The 26,772-nt window shown below is 40.7% G+C and overlaps 2 protein-coding genes across 2 annotated transcripts; both read right to left on the bottom strand.

Annotated features, from left to right (window-relative positions):
* Positions 1-5,607: 5,607 nt before the first annotated feature.
* szl (sizzled) lies at positions 5,608-7,553 on the bottom strand. Its single transcript, XM_036575480.1, has 4 exons — positions 7,273-7,553; positions 6,866-7,035; positions 6,609-6,701; positions 5,608-5,918 (listed from the first exon to the last, which is right to left on the bottom strand). The coding sequence occupies exons 1-4, from the start codon at positions 7,551-7,553 to the stop codon at positions 5,608-5,610; spliced, it is 855 nt and encodes a 284-aa protein (XP_036431373.1).
* Positions 7,554-11,819: 4,266 nt separating this feature from the next.
* Positions 11,820-26,772, bottom strand: mov10l1 (Mov10 like RISC complex RNA helicase 1). The gene is made up of 26 exons (XM_036577834.1): positions 26,654-26,772; positions 24,836-25,012; positions 24,398-24,557; positions 24,073-24,185; positions 23,238-23,425; positions 22,967-23,107; positions 22,258-22,668; positions 20,803-21,000; positions 20,461-20,575; positions 19,893-20,070; positions 19,728-19,798; positions 19,517-19,608; positions 19,156-19,214; positions 18,938-19,033; positions 18,421-18,498; positions 16,686-16,867; positions 16,439-16,585; positions 16,120-16,241; positions 14,677-14,776; positions 14,306-14,452; positions 13,918-14,091; positions 13,447-13,596; positions 13,236-13,343; positions 12,343-12,483; positions 12,042-12,133; positions 11,820-11,875 (listed from the first exon to the last, which is right to left on the bottom strand). The coding sequence occupies exons 1-26, from the start codon at positions 26,756-26,758 to the stop codon at positions 11,851-11,853; spliced, it is 3,570 nt and encodes a 1,189-aa protein (XP_036433727.1). The 5' UTR covers positions 26,759-26,772; the 3' UTR covers positions 11,820-11,850.

Here is a 26,772-nt window from a genome sequence, read left to right as displayed (position 1 = left end):
AAACAAAGTCATTCAGAGTGGTTTGATGTGAAATGGTTAACTGTAGAGAAACTTTTTTACAGTGGTGGTGAAAGGAACCAGGGGTTTCTGTATCTACAATGCAAATAGAGCCATTTAATTTACTATCCAAAACCACCAGTGAACCTACATGTGTCTTCTGAGTTTAAAATGTAATGTTGGTATTAAAAAGTAGTGATAAATCTGAAAAAAAAAAAAAACAACTTGTGGGGTTTTTTTTTATTTTGCATTTTCTTTTGCCTTATAACATCCCGTATGTAACTCTTCACCATGAAACAATTTGAAGAAAAAAATAGACTTTAGCCCAAAAGTTGGTCTCCAAACTATTGTAAGACAGTGTCTCAGTCATCAGGCAGCATTTTCATAATTAGTTTAGGTAATAAGTTTCTGTGAGGGAGCTTTTAAAGGCATTAAACTTTTCAGATGTCTGGTTCCTATCACCACCACTGTGAACAATTCTGACTTTGTAAGTTTCTCTAGAATAAAGCATTTCACACCAAATCACACTGAATGGCTTTGTTTATGTCTAAATGATTTAATTACACTGAAATTTTGAACAGTCAGTGGAATTACCCTTTCAGTAAATTATTTTAATGAAAAATAGCTCATTTTAAAGATTGGTACCTTTTAAAAGAAAAATATGGAATCTGTATGAGCCAATACTCAAACTTTGAAAATTTTTATCAGAAAAGAAAGCTAGCATTACAGTATCTCTACCAAGACTCTTCAAACTTCATCAGTATCACTTTCACATGTGAAAGTTTATTCCAGTTTAGTCCACTGTGTGCATCACAGCACGGCTAGCAGGAGAATTCATCAGCATGACAGCTTATCTCTTTCTCCTTTTATTCGCTGTCAGCCTCCGCTCAGCACTCACAGCTATGACGTCAAGCGTCAAAGTGTTCCAAATGTTGGAGTGAGTCCAGTTTGAGTGATATACTGACAAACTGTCAGATGAAATTTTCAAAAGTACAGCTGACACAAAAAGTTCATTTAAGCTGCAACTAAGGCCTGTTTGACAGACTGCACTGTGAAATAGCACATTATTCATTCGGTCATTCAGTTACTACTAAAATGTCACACTGTAAAAATTGGTGTTTCAACTTTAAAAAGGTAGTTACTGGGCTGCCTTAAAATCTTGAGTAATTTGAACTTTAAATAATAAGTTGACAGATAAAACAGATTCTTGTTCTGTTAACTTACTATTAGTGCAATTATTTCAAAATGTTGAGGCAGAACAGTAACAATCGTAGTCAAAACACCACATTGTTAGCAGTGCAGAATGATTTCCAGTTATCTGATTTGACAGTTAGCTGAAATATTGTGCTTAAGTGAGGTCACTTGCTCGTTTTCCAGTGTTTCCACTTTAACCTCTCAGCTGCCTAAATTGTTCTAGGCTTGAACATACAGTTCTAATAAAAAACCTTTAACTGGTATAGAACCTTTGCATTATGTGGTGGAAAAAAGTTCACATTCACGCATCATTTACAAAAACACTTCTTTAAAGATCATGGCATCGCTCCAAATACCCTTTTTTTTGGCACCTTCACTTTCAAAAGTGTACAATAATATAGAATTAAAGTCAAAAGTGCCAAAGTCTCAGATAATCACATACAAACGATGCTGTTACTGGCATTAAGTTTCAATGATAAACTGCAATGAAAAAACAGCAGCGCAGAGCAAATGGCTTTAGCATTACAGTGGTTTGAGTGGGTTCAGTTGACTAGCTTCAGTGAAGTGCAGTCAGTGTGAAACTCTTCTTTAAGCTGGGATCCTTTTGAGCGGGGTCTCCAGCAGGGCCAAAGCGAGCAGAAAGAGCGCTGGCCCGCACTAAACAGGCATGTCCCGGTGCAAGGGGCGCTGGGGGATTCTGTGGGGTAAAACATCACCTCATGCTGGGCATGGTAATCGCCCCAGACAGCCGGGCCCTTTGTGCCTCGGCCACAGAGCCAAAGGGCGCTTGTAATCAAATTTGCAGTTTTATTCCCCCTCGCTGGTGGAGGACCTGCCGTGTGGTGATGAATATGTAATGTGTTTACGGTTAACTACGAGGAGCTGGTTGGATGAGGTGGGCTTTTGTGTGGGGTACCAGGACAGGATTACCTTATGACTGATATGGGGTGAAGGACAGAGCAGTAGATAGAACCCAGTCTGTCTGCATTTCCTGGCTTTTGGCTTTACACTAGACAAACCAGACTGCATACACTCAATGCAAATCAGAGAGAAAGTAAAGTGCACTGAAAAGAATGATGACTGTACTTGTGTCACATGTGTACACTGATTCCACAGGAATAAACTATTACCATTATTATGATAAAGTAATATATCATTGCTATCTAAACAAAATGTCATATCTCCAATATTACAACTTCTCAGGAGGAAAAATGTAGTTTTAATCTAATATATTTATTTTAGACCGTTTCTATCGGTCTATTCCTCATGGAATTGCCACACAATGTAAAGAACAGGTCTGGATCTTGAAATCAGCAATAGTAGTTCTTTTAACCCCTTCAACTGTTGTCTTATTATCAACCAGTAATAATAATTAGTACTATAAAACCAACATATAAGAGAGTGAACTGAATTGTGGCTCACATGTGGACCCTTAGAATCTAAAGGGTTTACGGAAGCTCTACAAGAAACATTTTCTAATAGTTTTATTCACTTATCAAAACACATAAACATCATTATGCATTATGCAAGTCTGTTATACGCAATGCTGAAGGAGGTGAAAGTTCAAGTTCAAATTTAAACAGTCGTTCTGAACCCTCACTCCATAACAATAATGCCAAATGCTAAATGCTTGGTATAATTAAGCTGTCCTTTTGCCTCTATGTGATCAATAAAATAATCCCATAAAGCTCAGCACACATCTTGCATTCCTTTCCATCCTCATGCCAGACATCAAGCGTCTCTCAATCACTTCCACTGCGAATGGCTTTCTTAAATGAGAGCGCTGGAATTGTTGTCCTATTATGATCTCCGAGCTCTCGAGCGCTGGTTTCATGTGAATCCATTTGAAGTCCCTCACCCTTTTTTTAAGACGAGTGAAAGAAAACCAGAGGCCTCATAGAAGGGCTATAAAAGGCAGGCTGAGATGCAGTGCTCAGTCGGCCAGCTGTGAGAGGTCTGTCTCTCCTTTCTCTCCCCGACCCCTTAAAAACAGAATGCTCTCAATAGCTGTCCCCCCACTCACACTTCATGTTGTCAATGGTGGGCCAGACTCCATGAATTAGAGGGAACAATAGCGGTGGAGGCCGGCATACAGGCGGCTTTTTGTAGCGCAGCACGGAAGTTTCTAATGTGCTCTCTCTCTCGCTCTCTCTTCAATGTGTCTATGGAGTCATAATGAGGTGGCAAAGGAGAATGAATTGCAGCAACTCTGTTCACATTTACTAGCAGAGTCTGAATCACTCACACACATTTGCACACACACACACACACACACACACACACACACACAAAGAGCTCAGCAGAAGGGATGTTATAGCATTCCCATGTGAAAGCACAATGAAGGACCAAAATCACACAGCTGAGAAGAGGTTGCACAGTCCAGTTTCTGTACAATGTTTGCTTGCTTGCACCCAGTAGTGTATCCAAGGTTTTAAATACGGGGTGGCAAAAGAGAGGCAAGAGTACATTAAGGGGTGGAACCACCTAATTATGTATAGGAGAAATTACAGTCAGGTTCATAAATATTTAGATGCAGACTAAGTAGATAAAAGGTCTAGAGTTGATTTTAAGTGTGGCATTTGCATTTGGAAACTCTTGCTCTTAACTCTCACTATGAAGTCCAAGTGGACTCTTATGGAGAGTAGAGTATGGAGAATGGAGAAGGGAAGGAACTGCTCACAATCCAATCCATACCACCTTATCTGTCAAGCATGTTGTAGGTAGTGTTATGGCGTGGGCATGTATGGCTGTTGGAGGAACTCGTCACTGGCATTTACTGATGATGTGACCGCTGACAAAAGAACTCAAAGAAGGCAAAGAAGTGGAACGTTCAATCATCTGACTTCAGTCCAATCAAGCATACATTTCACGTACTGTTGGCAAAAACATACACATATAAAAATAATTATAATTCCTACACTGTACACCCAATTTAAATGTATACCCTCAAATTAATGCTGAAAGTCTGCACTTTGAGATCATAATCATTACATAGACCTGACTATATGTATGTAATTATGTTTGGGTGCAATATGAATGGATACATTTTATATTACTGTATTGCCTTCATATTTCACTCTATAGTTCTTAATACTTTTAAGTACAATATTAAGATGTGCACTAAGAATTATTTGTTGAGCAGATTGTGTTGTCCCAAATGTTCTTAAAAATGACATATATAGAAAAAAATAGATGAGCATACTCTGGTGCTGCCTTGACATTGCTTTCCTTCTTTTATATCCCATCTCACCCTGTACATCAGTCTGTTTTCTCTTTATTTCAACCTCATCTTTTCCACTAGGCGACAGGGAAACCTCGAGGCATTTTAAGTCTAGGCCTAATGATTTCTGTGAAATAAAAAAATTTAATTTTTAGTTCATTTTTATTTAAAAGAATCATGAAGTTTGGTCTATTTAAATTCTCCAAGTACTGCAGCAGTATTCCTACTTCATATGTTTTGGTTGGAAACAAAGGGTTTTTTTCCTGTAGTATCTAGGTAGATATAGCTAAGCTAGCTTTCCCACTAGATAGGACTTCAGGAGCTGAACTGAAGGCCTAATATGACAGATTAACTACTGTATTTAGGAACTGACAGTGGGATCAACTAATCATATTTTGATTTAGAATAAGTGGAACCAATTTAGTGAGAAAACAACATCACTTTAGGCCTTCTGGAAGACCTAGATGCATCTGTGACTGTGAAAAGTCTAAGCTGGTTTCAGTCAGCAGTTAGGAATAAATAACAGTGGCAGCAGCTCTGCGTCAAGGCCCTTTACTAAAAGAATCACTGTAAAAATACTACACAGCAGGTCAAATGTACGTGTATATGGCTGTTACAAGCTTCAGAGTAGACAAGGAATGCCTTCTGAAGCTAAATCCCCAATTCCAAGCTTTTTTGGTCTCCTCACCACAAAAGATAGACCAAGAAAAACACACAAACATGAACTTGCAGTTTAAGACCACATTTATTACCTCCAGTTCACAGACACTCAAAAGACACACATAAATACAGCAACATTTGAATAGAAAATACTATCTTTACAAATCATTTTACTCTAGTCTCATTATGTACAAAATTCAGAGTGCATTCAAGGTTTATGTGCTCAGAAAGCTGCGTGTGAGACACACTGGCTCCACCACAGCAGAGGAGGTCAGCCCGAACAGGAGGAGCCAGCTCCAACACGGCCCTCACCTTCAACTCCTACTGCAAACGGCACATACATATATCAACTCTTGCTTTACATATATGTCATGTAGGCCAGGGGTCACCAGTCCTGATCCTGCTGCACATTTTAGCATTTTCCTATTGGACCTCATGAAGTCTTAGGTAACGAGCAGATGCCTTGAGTCAGGTCCAGGCTGTTGTAAAAGTTCTTAATTGGCCAAGCTGGGAAAGAAAGATAAGTCTTCTAAAGCTCAGCACTTGTGCTGCTTCCACTTGCGCGCTGCTGTGGCGATGTGCACGTCCTTCTTGAGCCAGGGGAACAGATGTGTGATGGACACAGTTCCGTCGGCACGCGCTCGGCCTGTGAGCAGGTAGAGCTGAGCGCGCCCGGGCCGCACCATTGCGTGCGCACAGCGGAGGTTGAGCAGCAGCCACTGCTGCAGTAGCTGAGCGGCACTGTAGGGCAGCAGAGGCCCGCGCTCAATGAACTCCACCTTTCCTTCCACCTCCAGCTCAGGGTCAGCAGAGGGCAGGCGGCGTCGGAACAACTTAGCTTTCACTGCTGCAAGAGGACAGAAAGGAGGAAAGAGAGACAGTGAGTGGAAGCAGCAATGAGCCACAGAGAGATATTACACATGACTCTGTTGTACAGTTGAATGCAAAAGTTTGGGCGCCCTGGTCAAATGACATGTTTTGTTGATTTTCTAAGTGTATATAAGTTACACATCCTTACAGAGCTCACTCTTCTACACATTTTAATGCACAATGGCTACTTACTTACTGAATTTAACACAAATGAAAAACATAAATCATAAAATATGGCTTATGGAACATTCTTTGTTTGTGTAAATACAAACAAAGAAACAAATAAATAACTACAAGGTAAAAAGCACTATAATCAGTTTACTAGCAATTTTTCAAATCCGGTTCATTAATAAAATGTCACTAAATAAAATTAAATCACACTTTGATGTATCGCAGTGATCATAAGTGTTCATGACACCTGCAGAAGCCTCTCAGGACAACACAGGCCTATATAAACATTTTAAAAAAGCTTATTCCAACTAGCATCAGTGGTCATAATACTTTCTAGGCTGAAACTGACTAAAGCAGGCTTAATGACAACAGATTCTTGATGAAATAAGCCTTTATACATGTTTATGTAGTTTTATGTCAGTAGGTGTCATGCAGCCTTACAAATGCTGGCCTTCAGTAAAGTGTAACAGAAAATGTTTTAATATCTGCTTCTTACCAAAGTCATTGAGACAGAGAGCGTCCATCACTGTTTTGAGAGAGGGCATCTCCTCTACTGCAGGGCAGGACTGACAGGCTGGCTGTGGAAAATCTGCAAAAGCAAAGATGAAGGTAAGATTCCAGTAATTCAGTTCAAAACCATTTAGAATGATTCACAGTTATGCACTATTGCGTGGTAGCTCTGAGTAGCTTCACAATTTTGCTTCTTTTACACCAGTGTGATGAATTTGTGTGTGAGAGTGGTAGAACACTCACCTTTAGGGAAGCTGCCGATGTGTTTGGGCAGTGGGGTCAGACACATGTCCTCCTGAGCAGGGAAGCGATTGCAATCCAGAGCTTCAGGCCATGAGTGGCCATGACAGGCCAGAACAGGAGCACAGCTGTCCCTCACGGCCACACAGAGGCTACGACACGGCTGGATAAACCTGCACAGGAGATGAAAAGTGAGCATGGTTACATACTAGCCAGTGAGAAACTGTAGTGAGAGAGAACACCACATACATACCAGACGTGTCACAGTACTTACTGAACAATAAGCCTTAAGATTAACAAATGAATAATGAGTTTGTAGTTTAGGTGTTTAAACAGAGGCAGATAGAGATAACTTTCTGACAACAGCTAAAGAAACAGCACAGAGATATATTCTTCTACAAAACACTTACGTGTCCAGGCAGACAGGAGCAATGAGAGAGCAGAGGAAGGTCTGGGCCTGAGGGTGGCAGCCAGTCTGTAGCAGAGAGCGCCAGTCCTCTGAGCGGGGGACCACCTCGCCTTCCAGACTGCTATGGCCCAACAGGTTGGGCAGCCGCATCTCTGAGTAGCCCACGTCATGGCACACACTCAGCTGATGAGGTATGGGCACGCAGCGGGTGGACTGGCCCAGGTCAAAGGCCCCAGTCTGAGATACGAGGGTCAAGGCAAGCAGGATGGAGAAGAGAGCCATAGTTCCAGAGAAAATGATGATCCTGTGAGAGAGAGGGTCCAAGTCTTGAGGGTAATGCTGCTGGAGTGGTTGTGAGTGAGTGGGATGTGGTGGTTTATATACAGGCAGGACCCGCCAGGCAGGGCTGTTATCAACGACCTATCAAAGAGGCGCAGACGACGCGTCAAGCAGGAGATAACTACACGCAGACGCAGGGGGACAGAGAGGGAGGGGGGGGCATTAAATAAACAATCAAAGGCTGAGAATGCTTGAGCCCATTAAATGATGCGCACCGTCTGCAGATGTCTGTACGTTCAGTTTGTTCTTGGTATATGGCTCTTGTTAAAACTGGCCCTTGTTAAAACTAAAAGCACACAACATCACTGTTTTAAATACATCTGATTAAAACAAGAGAAAAATGAGAAGCAATGAACTGGCATACAAAACTCAGAGCGATTAGGACACAGTACATAAAATTAGAACAGAGAAATCGTTAATTGGCTGTTAGATGAATGATATATAATACATATATATGCCATATACAAATAATACATTTTAAATTATATATTGTCACAAATTGCAACAAAGCCTTGGATTTCCAATATGGTAACTTTTGGACTATTTATATCCATTCATCATGAAATGTGTACACAATGTGGCATTTTTTAATTATGTTAAAAAAATGTTTGTGAAAAAAAAATAGTACACTTCATGCAAACTTCCAAAAAAAAGAAACGGTTTATGAAATAAATCTATTTTGTGGGGAATATAGTGCATATGGTATAGTATGATGTGTGAACACTCAGTGGTGACCACATGAGCACAGAAGCTTAACTAGACACACTGAAATAGCCACTAAACAAATGACCTCTGGAAAGGTAAATGAGATATTTTCATACCATCATTAAAATCAGCAAAATCTTAGCCACCTTTCACTACATATCTTTATTTTATATTATTATTTCATTACTTTCCAGTGTTTAAATGGAAAGGTGTCATATCTCAGGTGCAAAGTAGCAGCATTGTGAGTCTTGTAGGGAGGGGGCTAGTGGACAGACAGGCAGTCTCCTAACTGATGACAGGTCCTCTGTCTCCCCATGTTAATTTGAGCTTCCCTGACCCAAGAGACTTCGCCATGCAGCCTGTCTCCCGTTACAGCAGCCTTGTCTGCAGTCTACCTGACCACTAGCCCACCTTTGATCTGCCAAAATGGGGAGCCATTCATATTCAAATGCTAAATGCTACGCCACTTAGCTACCATGCCCTCGCTAATCCTTACAAATTAGCCTACTGTCTACATGACAGACTTGGCCTTCATTGTTCAGAGCAATGGATTATCCCACATTAGCTGATACATAAGCATTTTTTTCTTTAGCTGCAGTATTGCTGGTCTTTTTTGTCCCTAAACTGCTTCAAATTAGTGTTTCTATATGTACAACTTGCTTATGCGTCATACTGGGCATTTAAACATACTGTAAAAAATATAAAATTATGAAGCAGTATGTTACCTGGCTGCCTCTATTTTTTTTTGAGTCCATTCATTTTGTAATAGTATGTTAATAGATCAATAAAATGTAAAAATTAAGGCAGCCAGTTTACTTTAAAATAAAGTAACTTTAAGTTTAAAATAAATCATTTGTACATCTTCTTTGTGCAAATGTACTAATAACTACATTTCCCATCATTCAAAATTGTTGAGCAAAAGTCAGCATTCATTGTGGGTAATCAATAGCAAGCCCACACTAGCTTGGTCTGTTAAGTGAAAGGTTTCAGGAGCTGTTTACACAACAGGTGTCTTCAGTAGTGGACTCTCACATTTCCATCATCAACCTTATGAGTACTACTGGTCACCTGACAAAGCTTTGTCTCCCACTCCATGGCTTGTACATAACTCTGTCTCCTAATTCATAATTAGATTTATATTAAGCTTTCCATTACACAAGGCCTCTAGCTTCAATTGCTGCCATCTATTTGATAACTACCTCTATGGTCCCAGTTTTGAGATTGGAGGCCAGACTCAACCAGACGACTATTAAGGATGGAAACAAAAGAGCTTACTCGAGGCAATGAGGAGAAGTAGACAGTATGAAACTGTTTCGAATTATCTTGGTGGTGCCATTCGAACTGTATTGGGCCAAATTGCGGACATAAGGCCCGAAAGCTTAGCCATGCTGCCATGTGCCATGTCTCACAGTCCCTCAGCCTCCAGCCTCCAGTCTCCAGTCCTGTCACGCCGGCCCCAGCCTCGATGGCCCCTTTACTGCCCTGGCTCAGCCTTGTGTAGACGGCAATTAGCAAGGGGACCTAACTGGACAATTAGAGACACAGGCCCATTTTGGAGAACAATAGAGCCCATGTGTTTAAGCTAACCACCCCCATTCGAATACCCCCCAGAAACATGTTTTTCTATCTAATGGCCCTCCTGCCCCTCTTTAGGTATTATGTTTGTGTTGTTAATGTATGGCCTGCCTCTAGACCACTAATGGGACCCATACAAGCATCTGTCTATCAAAGCACACTCACATTTTCAAAGTGGGGACACTTCGACTGAGTAGGTCCAGATAGAACTTATGATTTTAATGTATTTTTCATTCGAAACTCCGTAGATGACTGAAATTCAGAACCTTTTATCAGTATTTAGACTGAAATCTCTTCCCTGTTATGCATTAGCTGTCTATACTGATCTTAAAATCCATTTCTACCAATACTACCAAAGTCAACAGGAACATCTGTAAAACGTTTTTTGTAATAGTCTATTTAAATAAACAACTGTAAGTAGTTTTTATGGTTGTTTTTAATTGTCCTTCTCATTGAAATGTTGCTGCTCAATCACACTGATGATTGTTTTGTATGTTTTCTATGCATGTTTGTGTTATGTAAGATGATCTGTACATACATAAAAGGACAAGCCAAATGCAAATTTATGGTGGACAAATTTAAGCAACACAAAGGCGACTTGTTGACAAACAAGCTTTAGTGTGTTAGTTTATCATCTTGAAATGTTTCCTACTAACTTGGCACATTAACCAGGTATCTGGAGTTGTGCATAAAGAAAAAAAGATCACACACACGTTGGTGTGTTCAGACTGAAGATTTCAGAACAGACAGATTCTAGTGTGAATATCAGGGCCCATTTTCACAAAGCTTCCCAGAGTAAAAGCACTGATGAAGGACCAGATTCCTCTCACTGTGACTTTACTGACAAACAGATGCCAGATCAGTACTCTGTCTCTGAGACGCTACGTGAACACAGACCCAGCTGCATTTGACCCCAAAAGCTGACTTGTGAAGGCTGAAAAGATCCCAGTCAAGGTACAGGGACACAGTAAAGCCATAAATGGTAACACACAGACACACCTGAGTGTCAAACTGTGGTTTAAGACAGCTCACTGGCACCCAAGTCATACATCAAAGAGCAGCCACGCACCCAGACCCGCTCTGATAAAAGCAGTCTCCATTTCACTCATTAGAACCTCTCTGGCTCTGTAACCACACTTATACATTAAACATACACTGTCTCTCAGTGCAGTCTCCACTGCAATATACAAAAGCAACAAAAAAGGAGGTTGTTTCCTAGATTTCATTCAGCTGATTTGCTTCATTGTAAGACTGTGGCCCTGCCTCTTGACCCAAAATTATGCCTATACTAAAACTGGACCATACTTTAAAAGTTACCCTACTCTATAAAATAAAATGTTACCCTATTGAAGCCCTCCACCTACTCATTCATGTTTCAAACAGATCTGTGACTGGGGTAAACAAATTCTATCGTCTAAGGCAGGAAAAAAAAAGCCTACAGGTATAATGGGCAGAGGTGCGCCTCTAGTTATTGGCACTCAATTGTCACATCCAGACTCACTCATGGAGACGCTGCCATGCCGAGACATTCAGACACAGGACTGTCTGCAAGCCAGAGACTCTCTGACTGCTCACTGATCTCAACCAGGAGACTGAGAGGCAGACTTTTGTGTGAACACAGAAATAGATTTAATTTTTAAAATATGAAAACAGAACAGTGATAGAAGTAGACAAAGTACGAAGAAAGTAACAAACACAAATCAATGTTTCACAAAGTCATTTTTTCTCCACATAGAAAAATATCAGGCCTTATTACACAGAATCTGTAGCAGAATTTGGATGCAGCGCCACCTTCCAGTTTTCACCAAGCCACATTGCTTTATCTATTTACTTGAACAGAGTACATTACATATATGTAAAGATGGTCAAAAAGCTGACACAGGAGGCATTAATGATTTTTATTTGGAACACTTCACAATCATTACAACATATCGATACATCCAGATTTCTTCTCACGTCTCTATTCTTCCTTTTTAGAGGCAGTTCTGTGGGAAAAAGGACAAATGCAGTAGTCATATTATATACTAAAAGCTCTGTTTAGGGCCTTAAACTCTAGATTAAAATGTAAATCTGACACAGATTGCACATGTTGTCCGAGGCCCTCTATGAATGTGCAAATTTATTTGTGACTTCAGAACATGAGTGACTAACCTATGGGAAACTCTGAGGGAGACAGGAGGGTCACAGCCAAGGAAAGCCCCATTCTCATATGTGTACTGCAGCAGTGCATGGAAACAAGGATCCTATAACACAAACACACTCTCACTAGGCTAAACTATAAATGGTGGCATTATATGCACTAGTAATGAACAGAAATATCTACACTCAAAATATCGGTAACAGATTAAGCGACATAGGATTACAGAAGCAGTATGCTAGATGGCATGTTGCCACTACTTAAAGTCCCTGTTCTGAACTTTTAAAAATCCCGATGGACACAAAGCAAGCCTACCTTAATCAGGACATGTGGGTTGCCGATGAGGATGAGAAGAGCTTTGGGCCGAGTGATAGCCACATTGAAGCGTTTAGGGTTGGAGAGAAATCCCAGAGCACTCTGCAGATCATCACTTGGAAGATCCTCATTCGATCGTACCTAAGGGTTCAAAAATTTTGTTTTTTCTCGAGTAGAGTTTCCCAACCAGGCTGCATTGTAGGGGGTTTGTGAGACTGTAATGGACATGTCACTGTGAAATTGGGTTACATTTTAGAAATATATATTTTAGTTAAAAAAAAAAAAAATGAAAAAACTAGGAAAAAAGTAAAAGTTTGTAACCTCATAAATACAAAAAGTGGCAGAAGGTAACACTGAACATAATTTATTGATGCTGCAAGGGAAATTTGTCATTTTGCTGCCGAACTACACCCTGTCCGGAATATCCAGTTAGTCCTGGTATTTGAAACAGCAACCCCCCCCCGACTTCTGGCTCACCTCACAGACCACTAGGCTACTGTCTCAATAATATCAGTAACCCTGTATCAATACAGTACAGTATCAGTAATACTGAATGGATCTCATGTTTAATGCAGATTACAGTTAAGAGTTAGCTCGCTAAATCACTCATGTTAAAATATCGTCTCAAGTGTGCGACACTAAACTTTGAGCCAACTTTCTTAAAAATACACTTGGAAGCTAAATATGTGGTAAAGGGGTTAAGCTGAAAAGGTTGTGAAGCCCTGTTCTAAAGCATCTGAAGCTTCTCTGAAGCTGTATGAAGCATAGCGCCACCCAGAATCAAACTTTTCTTTTGGCTCTCATCCACAACTTACAGTCTTAAGCAAATGAAAATCTATACTGTTCAAACGATCAGTCGACAGCAGGTCAGAGTGAATGCAACAGCACAATACCGTGGACAAGATGATCACAAGAAACTCCTGTCCTTGGAACTCCTCGACTGAGCCCACCTTAATGTCAGCAAGCCCTACCCTTTGCAACAGCACTCTGATCTTCTCTACCTACGAATGTGAATAAGTGAGCAAAAGTAAAATGTCAATAAGGTGTTTGCACTGCACTGGCATTGATAAATGCATAGATGAGTAAGAGGCGAGGGAAAGACACCTGTTTTTTGTAAGGGGCAATGATGCCAATGTCAGTAGCTGGTATGGGATTGTAGAGTCTTTTTGCCAGCTGGCAGCAGTAAAGCATGACCTGCACTGCTTCTCCAGGGTTAAACCAGGAAGGATTATTGCCTTCCCTCATCTCTGTACCCTGCAGGGGGAGACAGAGAGCAACAGGCAGAGGAGGGGGATCAACATATAGAACAAAAGGATCTGCATGACTGAAAAGTCAAAGGAAAAAGAATTATTCTTTCATCCAAAATTTAGAAGATTCAAGAATAGCAACAAAAAATTTTTTTATTAAGGTAAGCTAAACAATTAGTAAACGATACTTGACGAAAAAGATGAAATCAAAGGTGGCCCATTAATCACTCTCCCACACCATTTCTACTATACCACTGATCTATTACATCAAATTATTAGTGAAAACATTATCCCAGGCAGGCAAAATTATCTAGAAAGAGAGCTCCACCCTGACTCCATGGAACATGAGAGGAAAGCCCTTGGTGGGAAGGCGGCTCCAATGGCACAGAGAGTCCACCACAGCTCTCTGTGAGCGTACACACAACTCCCCTCCGTAAAAGAGCCGAGACGGCAGAGACAGCAAGACCTCATGGGAACGGTAGTTGTACACCAACTTAGTCACCTGAGGAACATAAAGTACCGTAGCATACAGAAGAAAATTAGAAACAAAAGTACTACCTACACTACTAGAGATCAATAGCTTTACTCTAAGTTGTAGATAAACTCTTGCACCTATAAAACACCCTTGTAATGCAACCCTTTCTAACATGAATATCTAGCAGTGGCTACTAAGGTCACTAGCAACAATGAGTTAATTAGTTAATTAGTTTCTTCACCAATAATGGGTTGTAGCCCTCGTCACCGCAAGAATAGAGTGGGGTAGACATTAGTCTCTCCAGCAGAGACACTCCTAGTCCAAACGCTTCAGCTAATTTAGACTTCACTATCGGACCCAGTTGCTTAGGGTCTCCAGCCAAGACTACCTTTTATTAGGGGAGAGAGAGAGAAAGGGTAGAACTCATCTCACATTAAAAGACACTGCAGTGTAAATGTAAACTTGCAATAGACAAAACAAGAACACAACTAATGTTACTGCATATCTTCCACAGCTAATTCTGAAAGTTAGGGTACAAAGTTGAACAAATTTGTATTACCACTTAGAGATTTCTGAATAAGGCAGGTTATGTTACATAATATACTGCCTAACCTGGCCTGTCTTCTCAGACAGCAGGCCTAGGGGAATCAGAGATTCAGGCTCAGTAGCTTGACCAGCTTCATCCAGGAATACATGGGTGAAATGGCCAACACTGAAAAGAAAAGGATTCCAGAAAAGCACAAACTGATGGCATGCTTTTGTGGGAGGTCTAGCAAACCACAATAGCTTACACTAAGTTTATTAAAATGCACAACCACCAAAAGAATGACTACAGAGGTAATGCCTAGACCTGCAGTCTGTGTCAGAAAGCAGGATTTCTTGCTTAGCCAGCTATCGTTAAGCTTAGTTTATTTTCTGTGTTATGATGGTGGATAACTTTTCACTGAGATACATCACCTCACCAAATTATGCTGCATGCCTAACCTGCTCCAGGGTCTGTTAACTTTGGGATTTTGGATCATAAACAGCTTTAGAACAACTTCTGATGGAGGTCGGCCCCTTTGGTCTGTTTTGGGTCACTTTTCCCCTGTTTGTGTGGCATCAACCATGTGAAAATATGGCTTTCTAGCGTAGGAAATGTGATACTAAAGAGATATAAAAAATATATATAAAAAAAAAATTGACTTGTCTCCTCATGTGTTACAAACGTCATACTTTCATGTGCACACACAGGAGCACTAATCACAGCTCGAGTATGTAAACTGGGTTAACAGAGAAAGTCATAAACCAGTCACAAAACAAGTTAACTGCAACTGTGCTTGTCCTGTGATGCTGAAACTTTATCAGAAATCCATGCTTTATGAGACAGACCCTTAGTCCTGAAGCAGCCCTGCCGTACACATTCTAGTGCTACCCTACTGCTCTACACACCCACTTTAACCCAGGAAGGAATTAGGTGCATCAGGGCTCATATTCACAAAGCTTCTTAAAAGTAGGAGTGCCGATTTAGGATCAGATTCCTCTCATTTATTTTTACTTTCCTAATTGAAATTAACAAGAAACAAAATTCTCATTACTATTGTTTTATTACAGCTTTCGATTTTACCTTTTTTGTTCTTACCCCACCAAGTTCTTTCTTTATTAAATTTTATTACTAATCTGCTTAATAGTTTAATTTAAAATGTTAAATATTTGAGTTAATGCTTTTGTATTAATACTAATTTTTGGTCTCATTTTACTATCACAAATTTATATTTACTCATTTCAATCCCTCTTTTGTATAATGCTGGGCTACACTAAATGAGGGTCACCTCAATGTACTCAGGGTTTAAATAAAGGTTGGTTGACTGAACAGATCCTAGATCAGCACTTCTAATCTGAGAAGCTTTGTGAAGAAAGGTCCAACTGTGTTAGATCAAAAGATGCAGGACAAGGGCTCCAGGACTAGTATTGGGAGCAACTCTATTTAAGCACCGTTGTCTTTGTTAACAGGTATGATCAGTAGGCCAGCATGAAGATAAACAAAGCACTGCGTCTCTTTGCTGTAGCTCTCACCGCAGACCGATCTGGTAAAACATGCCAGCACTGGAGCAAGTGCTGACCACAACACGATGAAAAGAGGCGTGACGTACGTCCTCTCCGGCTCGAGAGTACTGCCGCAAAACATCCGGGATAGACTGCAAAGACACCAACCACACAGAGCGCTCCTTAAACGACCAGTATAATCAAGCACATCAGTTAATCTTAAACATAAGTAACTCACTAGGATATTTAGAAGTCCATATAAGCCAAACAATATGACTCTCAAAGTCTGAAATTAACCAGTCCTTCCCATAACTTTTATAAATAAATACTCGTGTAAAGTCTGCAATACCTCCTCCTGTCTGCAGGTGGCATTGACACGTGCTAGACTGGCAGCATGAAGGTAGCCACTCTCGTGCAGACGGATGCAGATGAGGTCTGCAGCACTGTTGGATGGAGTGCACACCAGAAGACGACTCCCTGACACACGGTGGTACACCTGCACATGCATGTGCTCTGGGTTAATAAAGCTACGGGATTTAAATTTCAGTGATGTTCTGACTCCTTAAAGCAGGGTCTTTAGACAAGGTGGTCCGTACCTGCAGTATAGCCTCAATGAGTGTGACTGTTTTGCCTGTGCCTGGAGGACCAAACAGCACATATGGGGTTGGGCGACAGTCTCCACTGAGAATACACTTGACTGCCTCCTTCTGGGCGGGGTTAAGGTTACAGTTAAAGAACTGGCCTGAGTTTGGGATTGGCTTAGCAGTCATATGCAAATCTGTCAAAAACAAAGTCCAGTTATTTCAGATGATGTAGCAGTGTTACAAAAAGTACTTTACAATAAGCTTTGAAAGAGCCAATACCACTAGAAATCAGATTTTACTGCTAATTTTTTTTTTTCAAAAAAGAGTTTCATGTACATGTATATTTAATATAGATTATTTTGCACATAGGAATAATAGTTTTGGGCTTTAATGCCTGAGTTTTGTTCCTTGAGGAGGACACTGTGATGTAAGACAAGAACCTGTTTATGACCATCTTCATTCTATCCTACCACACATGGTGGTGGCGAGAGTTGGAACTGGGTTTTTCTGTTATTGTAGAACAGTAGAGTGAAATGTGACTGTTCAGGAACCTTTAAGGTCTTGAGCCTAACTGACATTAAGACGTGCACGAGATACATTATCTTTGTTGACTGAACCTTACAATGACACTAGTTTTGTTTGTGAGCCCATTCAAGTCTGCATTACAGCAGTTTCGATTTAAAATGATTGAGCAATTGTATATGTACATTTTCAATTTTATAATGCAATTTGCATAAAGATATAACTGCTTTACTAAGTCTTCGTCATATGGGGAAGACACCTGAAGGTACTTTTACCCCTCCACTATTTTTCTCTCTCTCAGCAGTTTTAAACTGCTGATTTTAAGCTTCTGCCTTAGTTAAGCCTTTGTGAGAGAGGTTGTGTGTAAGTGAATGCAATAGCATGTTGAATTTTTTCATGCTCCTATAATCCTGAAAAATATTTCTCTTCTTAAAATGTTATAATCCTTTTTTTACTTTTAAAATTTAATGTGTGGTCTTTTCCGTTTTGGGGTATATCAGAGAAATTATGTATAGTTGTTTTTCATAGATTTCACACAAAAGGTTTAAAGGAGCAACATGCAGGATGACTTGTCGAACTTATACTCCGCATAGTTCCTCCTCCTCCCTCTGCACTCCTACCCCTGTTTACTTACCAGTCTAAAAAAAACACTGCAAGTTTAGCCTCAAACATCTCTTTACTCACCAAGAGCTTTCACCAACGGTGGAAACCAATGGCAGTGTTAACACTTGCTTTGCTTCTATTTATGCCATGTTTGATGAGTGCATCAGACGTGTTACCAAATCAGCAGCGACGTGTAAATAAAAAGGCAGTGCACACTTTATATATACTGTCAAAGTGTTGAACGCAGCCCAGGAGTGGGCATGCTACTTCATCCTCTCATGTTGGACTGATGGCAGACTTGATGTTACAATGACTCACTGTCGCCTCTTGAAGTACAAAGTGATATTACAAGAGTCACCTTTCACTCTGTTCTACAATAATAGAAAAACACAGTTCCAACTCCTGTACCACAGGTCACTGCCATGTCTGGTAAGATACATTGGATATGGGCATAAACAAGTCCTTCTCATATCACTACATCCTTCTCAAGGAACAAAACTCAGAAATAAAAGCCAAAAACTATTATTCCTAGGTGTACAAAACATTAGGATTAAAAATATTCAAATCTGTTTACTGGAGATAATCTATATCCCTTCAATAAACCACCCACTTAAAGTCCTACCTGTTTTTGTTTGTGTGGCCACAGACACCATGTCCATAGTCAGAGAGGACAGCTTTTGCCCACCCCCACATGCTGTTTCTGTACCCTAACAACAACATTTACAGTCATATTTAACACCTCCCTTAAAGGCATGCGTTATAATTACATTCAACTTAATCACAGCACAACAAAAAAAGGCCTACTAAAATACTTCAAGTCAGGCAGTTATTTCAGAAAGCAGGATTTCACCAGTAAGCTGGATAACTTAAGCCAAAAGTTGAGTATTGTCCCTAAGGATTGTTCCTAAGCTCTTGTCCTATTAGACATTTTTGTGGCCTAAATTAACCAGGCCAACTGAGAAATCCTTCTTTGTGAAATACCCCCCCGGGCATGTAACTAACATACTGCTTAACGGAAGGTGATTGTTAAATGGTCAATTCAGTGCTTGCTGGATAACTGCAGTCAATACATTTGAGTTATGGCCTTGCTACTACAATCAACATCTGTATGACACACACACACACCTCTTCGTCTTGACGGCGAGATTCACCTTCATTCTTTACTTGCGGCTGTTCAGGTTCCCATTCTCCAGTCCATATGGGACTTTGCAGCTGCAACACTCTGGGGAAAAGCACTAGCACAGCAAAATGAGATGAACAGCACTTTACTGATAGACATTTTGGGAAGAGGAGTCTAGATGCTATATGCAAGTAAGGCCAAAACAGGAGTGATAACAGCACCCTAGCCCCTGCTCACCATTCTCTCCAAAGTGCTTGGTCTGTTCCAGAGCGCAGTGGCACCTCCTTATGGGCACCCTGATTTTAAGAGGCAGAAACCATTCTGAAAATTATGCTTTTGCTCCTTGTTTTTAATGAATCTCAAGGCAACTTTGTCATTCAAGTTATTTTCTCCTGGCTAATCTGTTACTCCTCACCAGTCAGGAAAACCCATACCCGCTTATATTAATGCCCATTTGTTCATAAACATTTCAAGTTTCTTTTTCTCTTATAGGTGCACTTTACATATCAGAAAGGCCAAACCAGTCCAGGTGCAATACTCATTTTCTGAGATCATTCACAAAAACAGCTCCCCCAGGTGTTTAGTAAAGGTGATGCACCTGTTAAATGTAAACTCCACGTCCAGGGGCTCCCCCAGGTAGCTCTTCTGAAACTCAGAGTTTACTCGCAAACTTACATCCTCCTCGCTGATCTACAGGTGCAGGCAGCATTATACAGTGCTATTACAATGCTAAATTACAAGCAAAACTTTAAACACTACTTCATTATTTCAACATACTCAACTGAAGCCTATGAAGTAAAACAGATCACCTCAGTGACATAGCCGATATACTCAACAACACACCCTCCACTGCATGGCTTCTTCAGAACAACTCTGTCTCCTGTAAATGACCAGAAACAAAGAATTTAACATTTTGCGAGTTTAACATATAGTTATGCAATATGATTACAGATACTGACTGTGAAGTTGCTCACCTATGAAGAGGTTCGGCCTTCCCTCGCTGAGCCCAGGCACCTCTAGGTGCAGGTACACTGCTCCCTTCCTGAGCAAGGCACCATTAATAATGAACTCTTTGAGCTCTTTCTCTGCCTGCAGCTCCTCCAGCCACAGCAAGGCTGAGAAACGAGTAATCATGGAGGACAAACACAGTGGCTAAAGAGGGAGATAGATGAAGCAAGAGGGACAGCAAGACAGACCGATTAAAGTTAAAGGACTGTAGCAGATTTTGCACTGTAGATCTTTAAAACAGACGAATGTTGAAGTTTACTATCAGCATCCTGTAAACTACACATAAAAAAGCCCAGCCACAACTGGCGCATTTGCAGCCCAGAAGTCCACAACTATGTATGCATGTGAAGACCACAAGGTTGAATGTTGTATTGGGCGGGTTTTTTGTTGAATGTGGCTTGGAGAGATAAATGTATTTACATCTTGCTTTACATCTGCATTTTTATGTGGCTAATCCCTACCTGGATATAATCGTCTTACCCAAGACACATAAAACGACCAGGCGTAAAACAGCATCAGTAAGTGATCCCTCACCTCTCCAAGAGCAGGCTGAACCACAAGCACATCATTCTGGGCCTCCACACATTCCCTTAGAGCCTGTGGCACCGGGTAGTTCCCCAGGAAGTTGGGCAGACGTCGTCTCGCCAGCCTGCCCAAAAACATCCCACCAGTACAGTCTCTCACATACACCACAAGGACAAAAGCTCAGCCAGAAGTTATGACTTAATTTGCTGCCTTGACGATGGAGTAAGTAATCACACACCATAGTCAGACAAACTGATTAACATTCAGGAATGCAAATGAGAAATATCAGCACTGTGCCAGTAATGTGGGCACACAGATGGATATTAGTAGGTCCTAATGCAGGAGACTCACCTGATTGGAGGTGCAGGAGCCATGACTGTGATCACCTGAGCATGTTTTTGAGGTTGAGTTACTGGCATTGCTGGGCAGTAGGGGGCACTGGGTTTCAGTAGGCTCTCCTCAGTGCTGCTTACAGACACTTCCAGGCGCCGCCCGATGGTGAAGGACGAGAAGTGTAGCAACAGCAGCTCCGCACAGCGACCAAGGTTCCTACAGAGATGACATACATGCACTAAAGAGAGTCCTTCTAGATTCATAAGTGAAGGATCTACGTGGATTTGAAGTTTTTTTGTTTTCACTGCCAATACTATGGTCAACTATACAACAACTGCTAAAGCAACACTTGTCTAACAGCCAGTGTTGTGAGTCAGGATGTTCTGCATTCATAGTATTTATCGTTTTGCTGACACATTAATTTCCTGCTCATAAGACTTCAGTGTTCCCTGATGCTTAACTTCTTATCTCTATTTTGCTTTTTCTGATCTCGTGCTAGATCTTATTTCACCCTGTATTGCCACAACAGCTGGGTTTCCAAGCAGACACAGGAACTGATTCAAGAATAGCCATGTCCATTTTTAACATTAACAAATACACCTCAAGTTCTCTCTACTACCCTGACTGTAGTCACAAACTAATGTCTCAGCCTGAACGTTCACATTCTTCCATCACTCAATTTTTAAATCTAGTTTCTGATGCAATCCCTGTAAACTGTCAAGAGAGGCACAGAAATTAAATTGAACTGAATTACATCACAAAACAAAACTGCACTGTATTATCCTACATGTAGGCATATACAATGATTTAAAGGCGAATTCCACCCATTAAAAAAATTCTACATAATTCAATCACTGAGATGTACACAGTCATTAAGAGTGGGTTGGTGTAGAAATGTACATTGTAGAGAAAATTACAGACTCATTTACAAAACCACCAGTGACCCTACACATGTCTGAGTTTTTATATGCAATGTAGATAACTGAAGAATAATGCTAAATTTAGAAGAAATGTGTTTGGGTACTATTTTGCCACACAACGCCTTGCTTGCACCGCTCTGCTATGAATGGATTCCAAAAAGTAAGTTTTAGACCAAAATATTTCATAACTAGACTAAAATAATGTCTCAGACAACAGGCAATGTATTTGTAGCCATTTCATGTAATAACTTTCTTTGACGCAGTTTTAGAGGCGTTAAACAATGGAACCCCTCTAACTTTGAGCCATGCAAAGGTTTGAGCGTATCTTGCTCTTTTGCTCCCTCTGCTGGTTACAGAGATGAGGGACAGTAATAAATCATCCTGGACAATTACCAAGGCTGGACAAGGGAGTGAAGAAAGGATGGAAACAACAGGAGTAGTACTCTTCTGCCACTGCCAATAAATAAACACATGAAATTAAACAACTGATCGCTACTGTTGCTTTTTTTTCTGTGAACTGAACACATGTTAACATTGCCATCAAATCACTCACTTAGCATGGCAGCTCACAGTGACAGACACCTTCTCTCCTGGTACAATCTTCAGATTCCTCTCCACTGACAGCAGAGCTGGTGTTTTTTCAGAGTCTTTTTCCCCATCATCTTCAAGCTCTCCATCTTTATCTATCTCACTATCAGTTTCATTGCCTTCCGCCTTTTCCTCCACAGTCCCATGGGAAGGACCGGGTAGAGGATAGAGGCCATACCCCCCTACAAGTCCTCTGCTTGAGGCACGGAAGGAGGGTACAAAGGGATTTTTCTGCAAGATGGCTTCATGATTTTTAGGTTTGAGGGGAATGCTGGGGGTGGCAGGGGAAAGTATGCGGCCGAAAGCAAACTGTTCCTCAGAGTCCCAGCCAGCAAATTCACAGAACTTCAGTGTGTGGGTCTCTGAGCCATTATTGCTGCACGAGAAACAAGATATAAAGCCATTATAAAGTTAGAATCATTAGTAATAAGTATAACCAAAATATGCCACAACAAACATCACTTTGATGAAATTAAAAGAAAGTATTATTTCAATTAAATGTTACATGCTAAAATGTGTACAGTTTATTCTAGTTGTTCTGAATGCCAGTCCTGGGGAACCCCTGAGCTGCACAGGGGATCCCCAGGACTGGAGTTCAGAACCACTGGCTTATTTAGTTATTATTACATGAATCATTGGCAGTGCCTATCAGAATGTTTGTCACAGTAACTCACTGAATGCAGATGAGCAGCTCCTTAGCCTGTCCCATTAACAGAGATCCAAATTGGGTTTCCTCACTGACCACCAGCCCTCCCTTATTCTGCAGCAAGATCTGGATCTCGGCCTCTGGCAAGATAGGCACTGATGCATTCAGGCTACAGAAGAGAAGGACAAAGAGTAAGAGCAAGGGAAGGAAGGAGGGGTTTTAAAATCAACTTTATCAATGGCTAATAAACAATTTGATGGATCCATGAAAGTGAGAGACTGAATGAGAGGATGTCTTGCCTGTGTTTAATCGGGGCCATGCAGAGTGCTCTCCAGCAGTAGAAGGACTGGCTGCTCTCCACAACCACAACACTCACTACATCTCCTGGTGTGGGTCGGTACCCAGCAGGCAAGAGCAAAGAGTCGAGACAAAAAAATACAGAGTCTTGCACAACTCCACTACTGCCAAAAACACCCGACACACACACCTGAAACAAAAAAAGAAGAAAATAAAGGACAGAAATAAAAGAAATAAAGACAGCTTTCTGCTGTATTTGGGGTATGTATGTCTGTCTCTGTTTCAAGTCAACCTGTGCAAATCTGTAATGTCCTGTAGTAACAACAACAACAACAACAACAACAGCAACAACAACAAGGCTTGTCATATTTAATACAAAATAGTCTGGCGCAATTAAGCTGATTGCAGTTGCTTTCCACAGTTCCTTGCTTTCACAATCATGCTTTCATTATCACACAGAATATGTGTTGCACACATTTTGGTCAGCAGTAAACACGTACATAAAAAAAAATTAATTAATTGAATACAATTCTAAAAAGGCAACAAAATTCCTCCAATTATCTTCAGGAACTATACTTAACTATTTATATGGCAATTAATCATCAATAACAAAAAAATTGCATCAACACCAAGTAAAACACAACATAGCCCAGTTGTGTGTTACCACATGACAAACACTTCAAAAGCAATTACAAAGAGATACAACACTGTAGAAGCTACGAATCACTCTACAAATAGCCTCCAGAGATAAAACGACAAAGCGGAAAAGATAGAAAAGGAATAGAGAGGCACAGAGACAGGAAGATTTAGCTTGTGTGTGCGCGTGTATGGACTGACTTGGTCCATGCGTTGGTATCGCAATGGGGCAACAGTCCGAGCCTGACTGCTCCACTCTGTGGGGCTAATAAAGTACTGTGCCTGCACCCAGTCTCCTTTCATAGGCTCAAAACCTAAGACAGAGATACGCACATCAGTGACCGACAACAAATCTACCACAACTCTTCCAAAATGCTGTCAATTATCTGCTTTTAGGAACACACCTTCACATTTAGACCTTCATCTACATTTACAGTATAATCAAATATGTAGCAATAAGCTAAAAGACACCAAATCTGCAAATAAAGTGGTCAGCTGGACAGTTTTTATGAAGTATATACTTAACCTTGACACAGGGCTGACCGAGGAAAATATGTTGTCTGATTTATAAATCCACCATCTTTATCACATGATGATACTGTTCCAATCAGAGGCCTGAGCTTATTGGTATCTAGGTCAAGTGACACCCTGCCACCGCCCTCCCATGTATCCATCTGCCTCTCCACCTGCAGAAACAAACACAAATTTGTTCCACTCGTAGACAAATGTACTACTGGAACTGATTCAGGTTGTCAGGTGACTTTTGTCACTGTTGTGACAGAAAGACACATTAGCTCAAACTGCAGGAGCACCAGCCCCCTAGACAAGGCCAAACGACAGGCACACCTAGTTATGCAACAATATATGACATTTTTACCTGAAATTACTAAAGAATATTTGACACAATGTGCCCCACCATGGGGTAAATTAAGACAATGGAAGAAAATACATTTGAATTACTTACTCTTAGTGCCCTCCACCCTTCATGGGCTCCATCTCGAACAGCCAGGGCGTGGACAGGGTCACCCACACACAGTGGCACTCCTCCCAGTACCTCCCCAGCCGTGAAGTACACAGAATGATCAATCAGCCCATAATCCTGACACAGCTGGGTCACAACACCACCCCGCACTTGACGAACCTCCTTAATATCTGAACATGTAGTAAGACCACAATACACAGCATGGATGAAGGACTGAAACTTACTCACTGGTCCCTTTATTAGGAACACATACCTTGTTTCTACACTAATGGTCCAATCCCTCAGGTCCACTTTCTAGTGCTAGAACTGAAGCGTTTCATTCTAAAATGCAACGCAACAATTTCAATAATCGTCATTTTCCATAATATACGTTGTTAGGAGATGGCTTCAGAACTTCATTAGAGAACTAAAAATGTTTTCCTTTATACATCAGTTGTTATTCTTTACAAAAGCTGCTACAAATGGACATACAGCATTTTGGAATTTAACTCTTTACTTACAGACTGTAGTTCATCTGTTTTGCAACATAATTCATAAGCCCCCTTTACCCCATCCATCAATGGTCAGGACCACTACAGAGAAGGTATTATTTGGGTGGTGGATCATGGTAGTGACACATTAGTAGGTGCTGCTGGATGTTTTTAAACACTGTCTTCACTCAGACACAGCCACCTGGTTGGTCCACCTTTTAGACGGAAAGTTTGAGATGATTGCTCATCTGTTGCTGCATAATTTTTGCTTGCCTATTTGCAGCCCAGCAGTGACACTAAGCTGCCTAAAAACTCCAGTAACACTGCTGTGTGTTATTCACTCTGGGCAGCACACACACACACTTTGCTGCAAGCCACTACCTTATAAAATAATACCTGTCCAGTGGTGGTCCTTCATGAGTCCTTAGCATAGTGACAGTAGATGAAATCTGCATAGGAAAGTACACAGAGAAACAGATGTACTGCAGTCTGTAACAGCAGAACTACCAAGTGGACCTAATGAAGCGGTCAGTGAGTGTCGATTAACATGTGACAAGCAATCAAGCACACAGGTCTTAATGTAGGTGCAGAGATCATTTCTGAAATAAAGATTTTTGGAGTTGAAAGAGGAGTTTAAATGTCCATAAAAGAAGTAAAAAAATAGGTTTTAATGTCCGATTATTCCCTCAGATTACAAATAACAGGTCTATTATGAAACGAATATTATATTTTCCCTCCAATCATCTTTGGGGTTGATTTGACCCTATTCAATGTTTAACGTCTCTGAATAAATTAAGTTTTTTTGCTTCTTATTTAATGACTTTTTTAAATTACTGGGGACGACTAGGTAAACATAAAATTAACATGGTGATATGTTTACAATGTCCTGTACTCCTTATGCATGCACTGGTGTCCTTTTTGCCAGTTTGACCCCAGGCTGTTTCAGCTGTATAAAACATAAGAATTATCGACACGTTTCACACAAATGTGTCGTTGTTTCGGATGATATTGAGGTCACTATAACGTTAATTATAACTATAACAATAATCTTATAATCTTCAAAAAAATGTAACCAGTGTGTCCGCTATGTAAACAGGTGGAGGCTGGATGGTCTTGACCTGGTCTAGGGTGGGGGGAGATTTAAGTTGCTGGGGTCAAATTGATCCTGAGGATAAAAGACATTAGAGGGTAGATTTGAAGATAACAGCATTATCTTGTGTTCATTTTATAGGAGGCTGCAGAGCGGGTGGTCAGATGCAGACTGCTTACTGAGAAACACTATCAATTCCTAATAAAACAAAAAAATGAGGAGACAGGCGTCTCCAGTAACTTTACCTCCACCATAATAAAGTCCATCTTCTTCATCTTCATCCTCTACTCTCCTCCAGAGCGGCGAAAGCAGCTTCGAGATCAAAAACTGCACGGCTGTGACCATGTCCTCACCACCAA

The sequence above is a fragment of the Colossoma macropomum genome, unplaced genomic scaffold (genome assembly GCF_904425465.1).
Source record: "Colossoma macropomum unplaced genomic scaffold, Colossoma_macropomum, whole genome shotgun sequence".
Classification (NCBI taxonomy): Eukaryota; Metazoa; Chordata; class Actinopteri; order Characiformes; family Serrasalmidae; genus Colossoma; species Colossoma macropomum.
The sequence above is the reverse complement of the archived record's forward strand: the minus strand, read 5'-3'. Positions and strand labels throughout refer to the sequence as shown.

Coding starts and splice junctions, on each gene's coding strand:
- szl (XM_036575480.1), bottom strand. CDS start 7,553: ATGGCTCTCTTCTCCATCCTGCTTGCCTTGACCCTCGTATCTCAGACT. Junction 7,036..7,272: donor GCTCCTGTCTGCCTGGACAC/GTAAGTGTTTTG, acceptor TCTCCTGTGCAG/GTTTATCCAGCCGTGTCGTA. Junction 5,919..6,608: donor TCTCTGTCTCAATGACTTTG/GTAAGAAGCAGA, acceptor GTCCTCTTGCAG/CAGTGAAAGCTAAGTTGTTC.
- mov10l1 (XM_036577834.1), bottom strand. CDS start 26,758: ATGGTCACAGCCGTGCAGTTTTTGATCTCGAAGCTGCTTTCGCCGCTC. Junction 21,001..22,257: donor ACTGTGAGCTGCCATGCTAA/GTGAGTGATTTG, acceptor TCATCTCTGTAG/GAACCTTGGTCGCTGTGCGG. Junction 16,868..18,420: donor GGCCACACAAACAAAAACAG/GTAGGACTTTAA, acceptor TGTTTTTGACAG/ATTTGCATATGACTGCTAAG.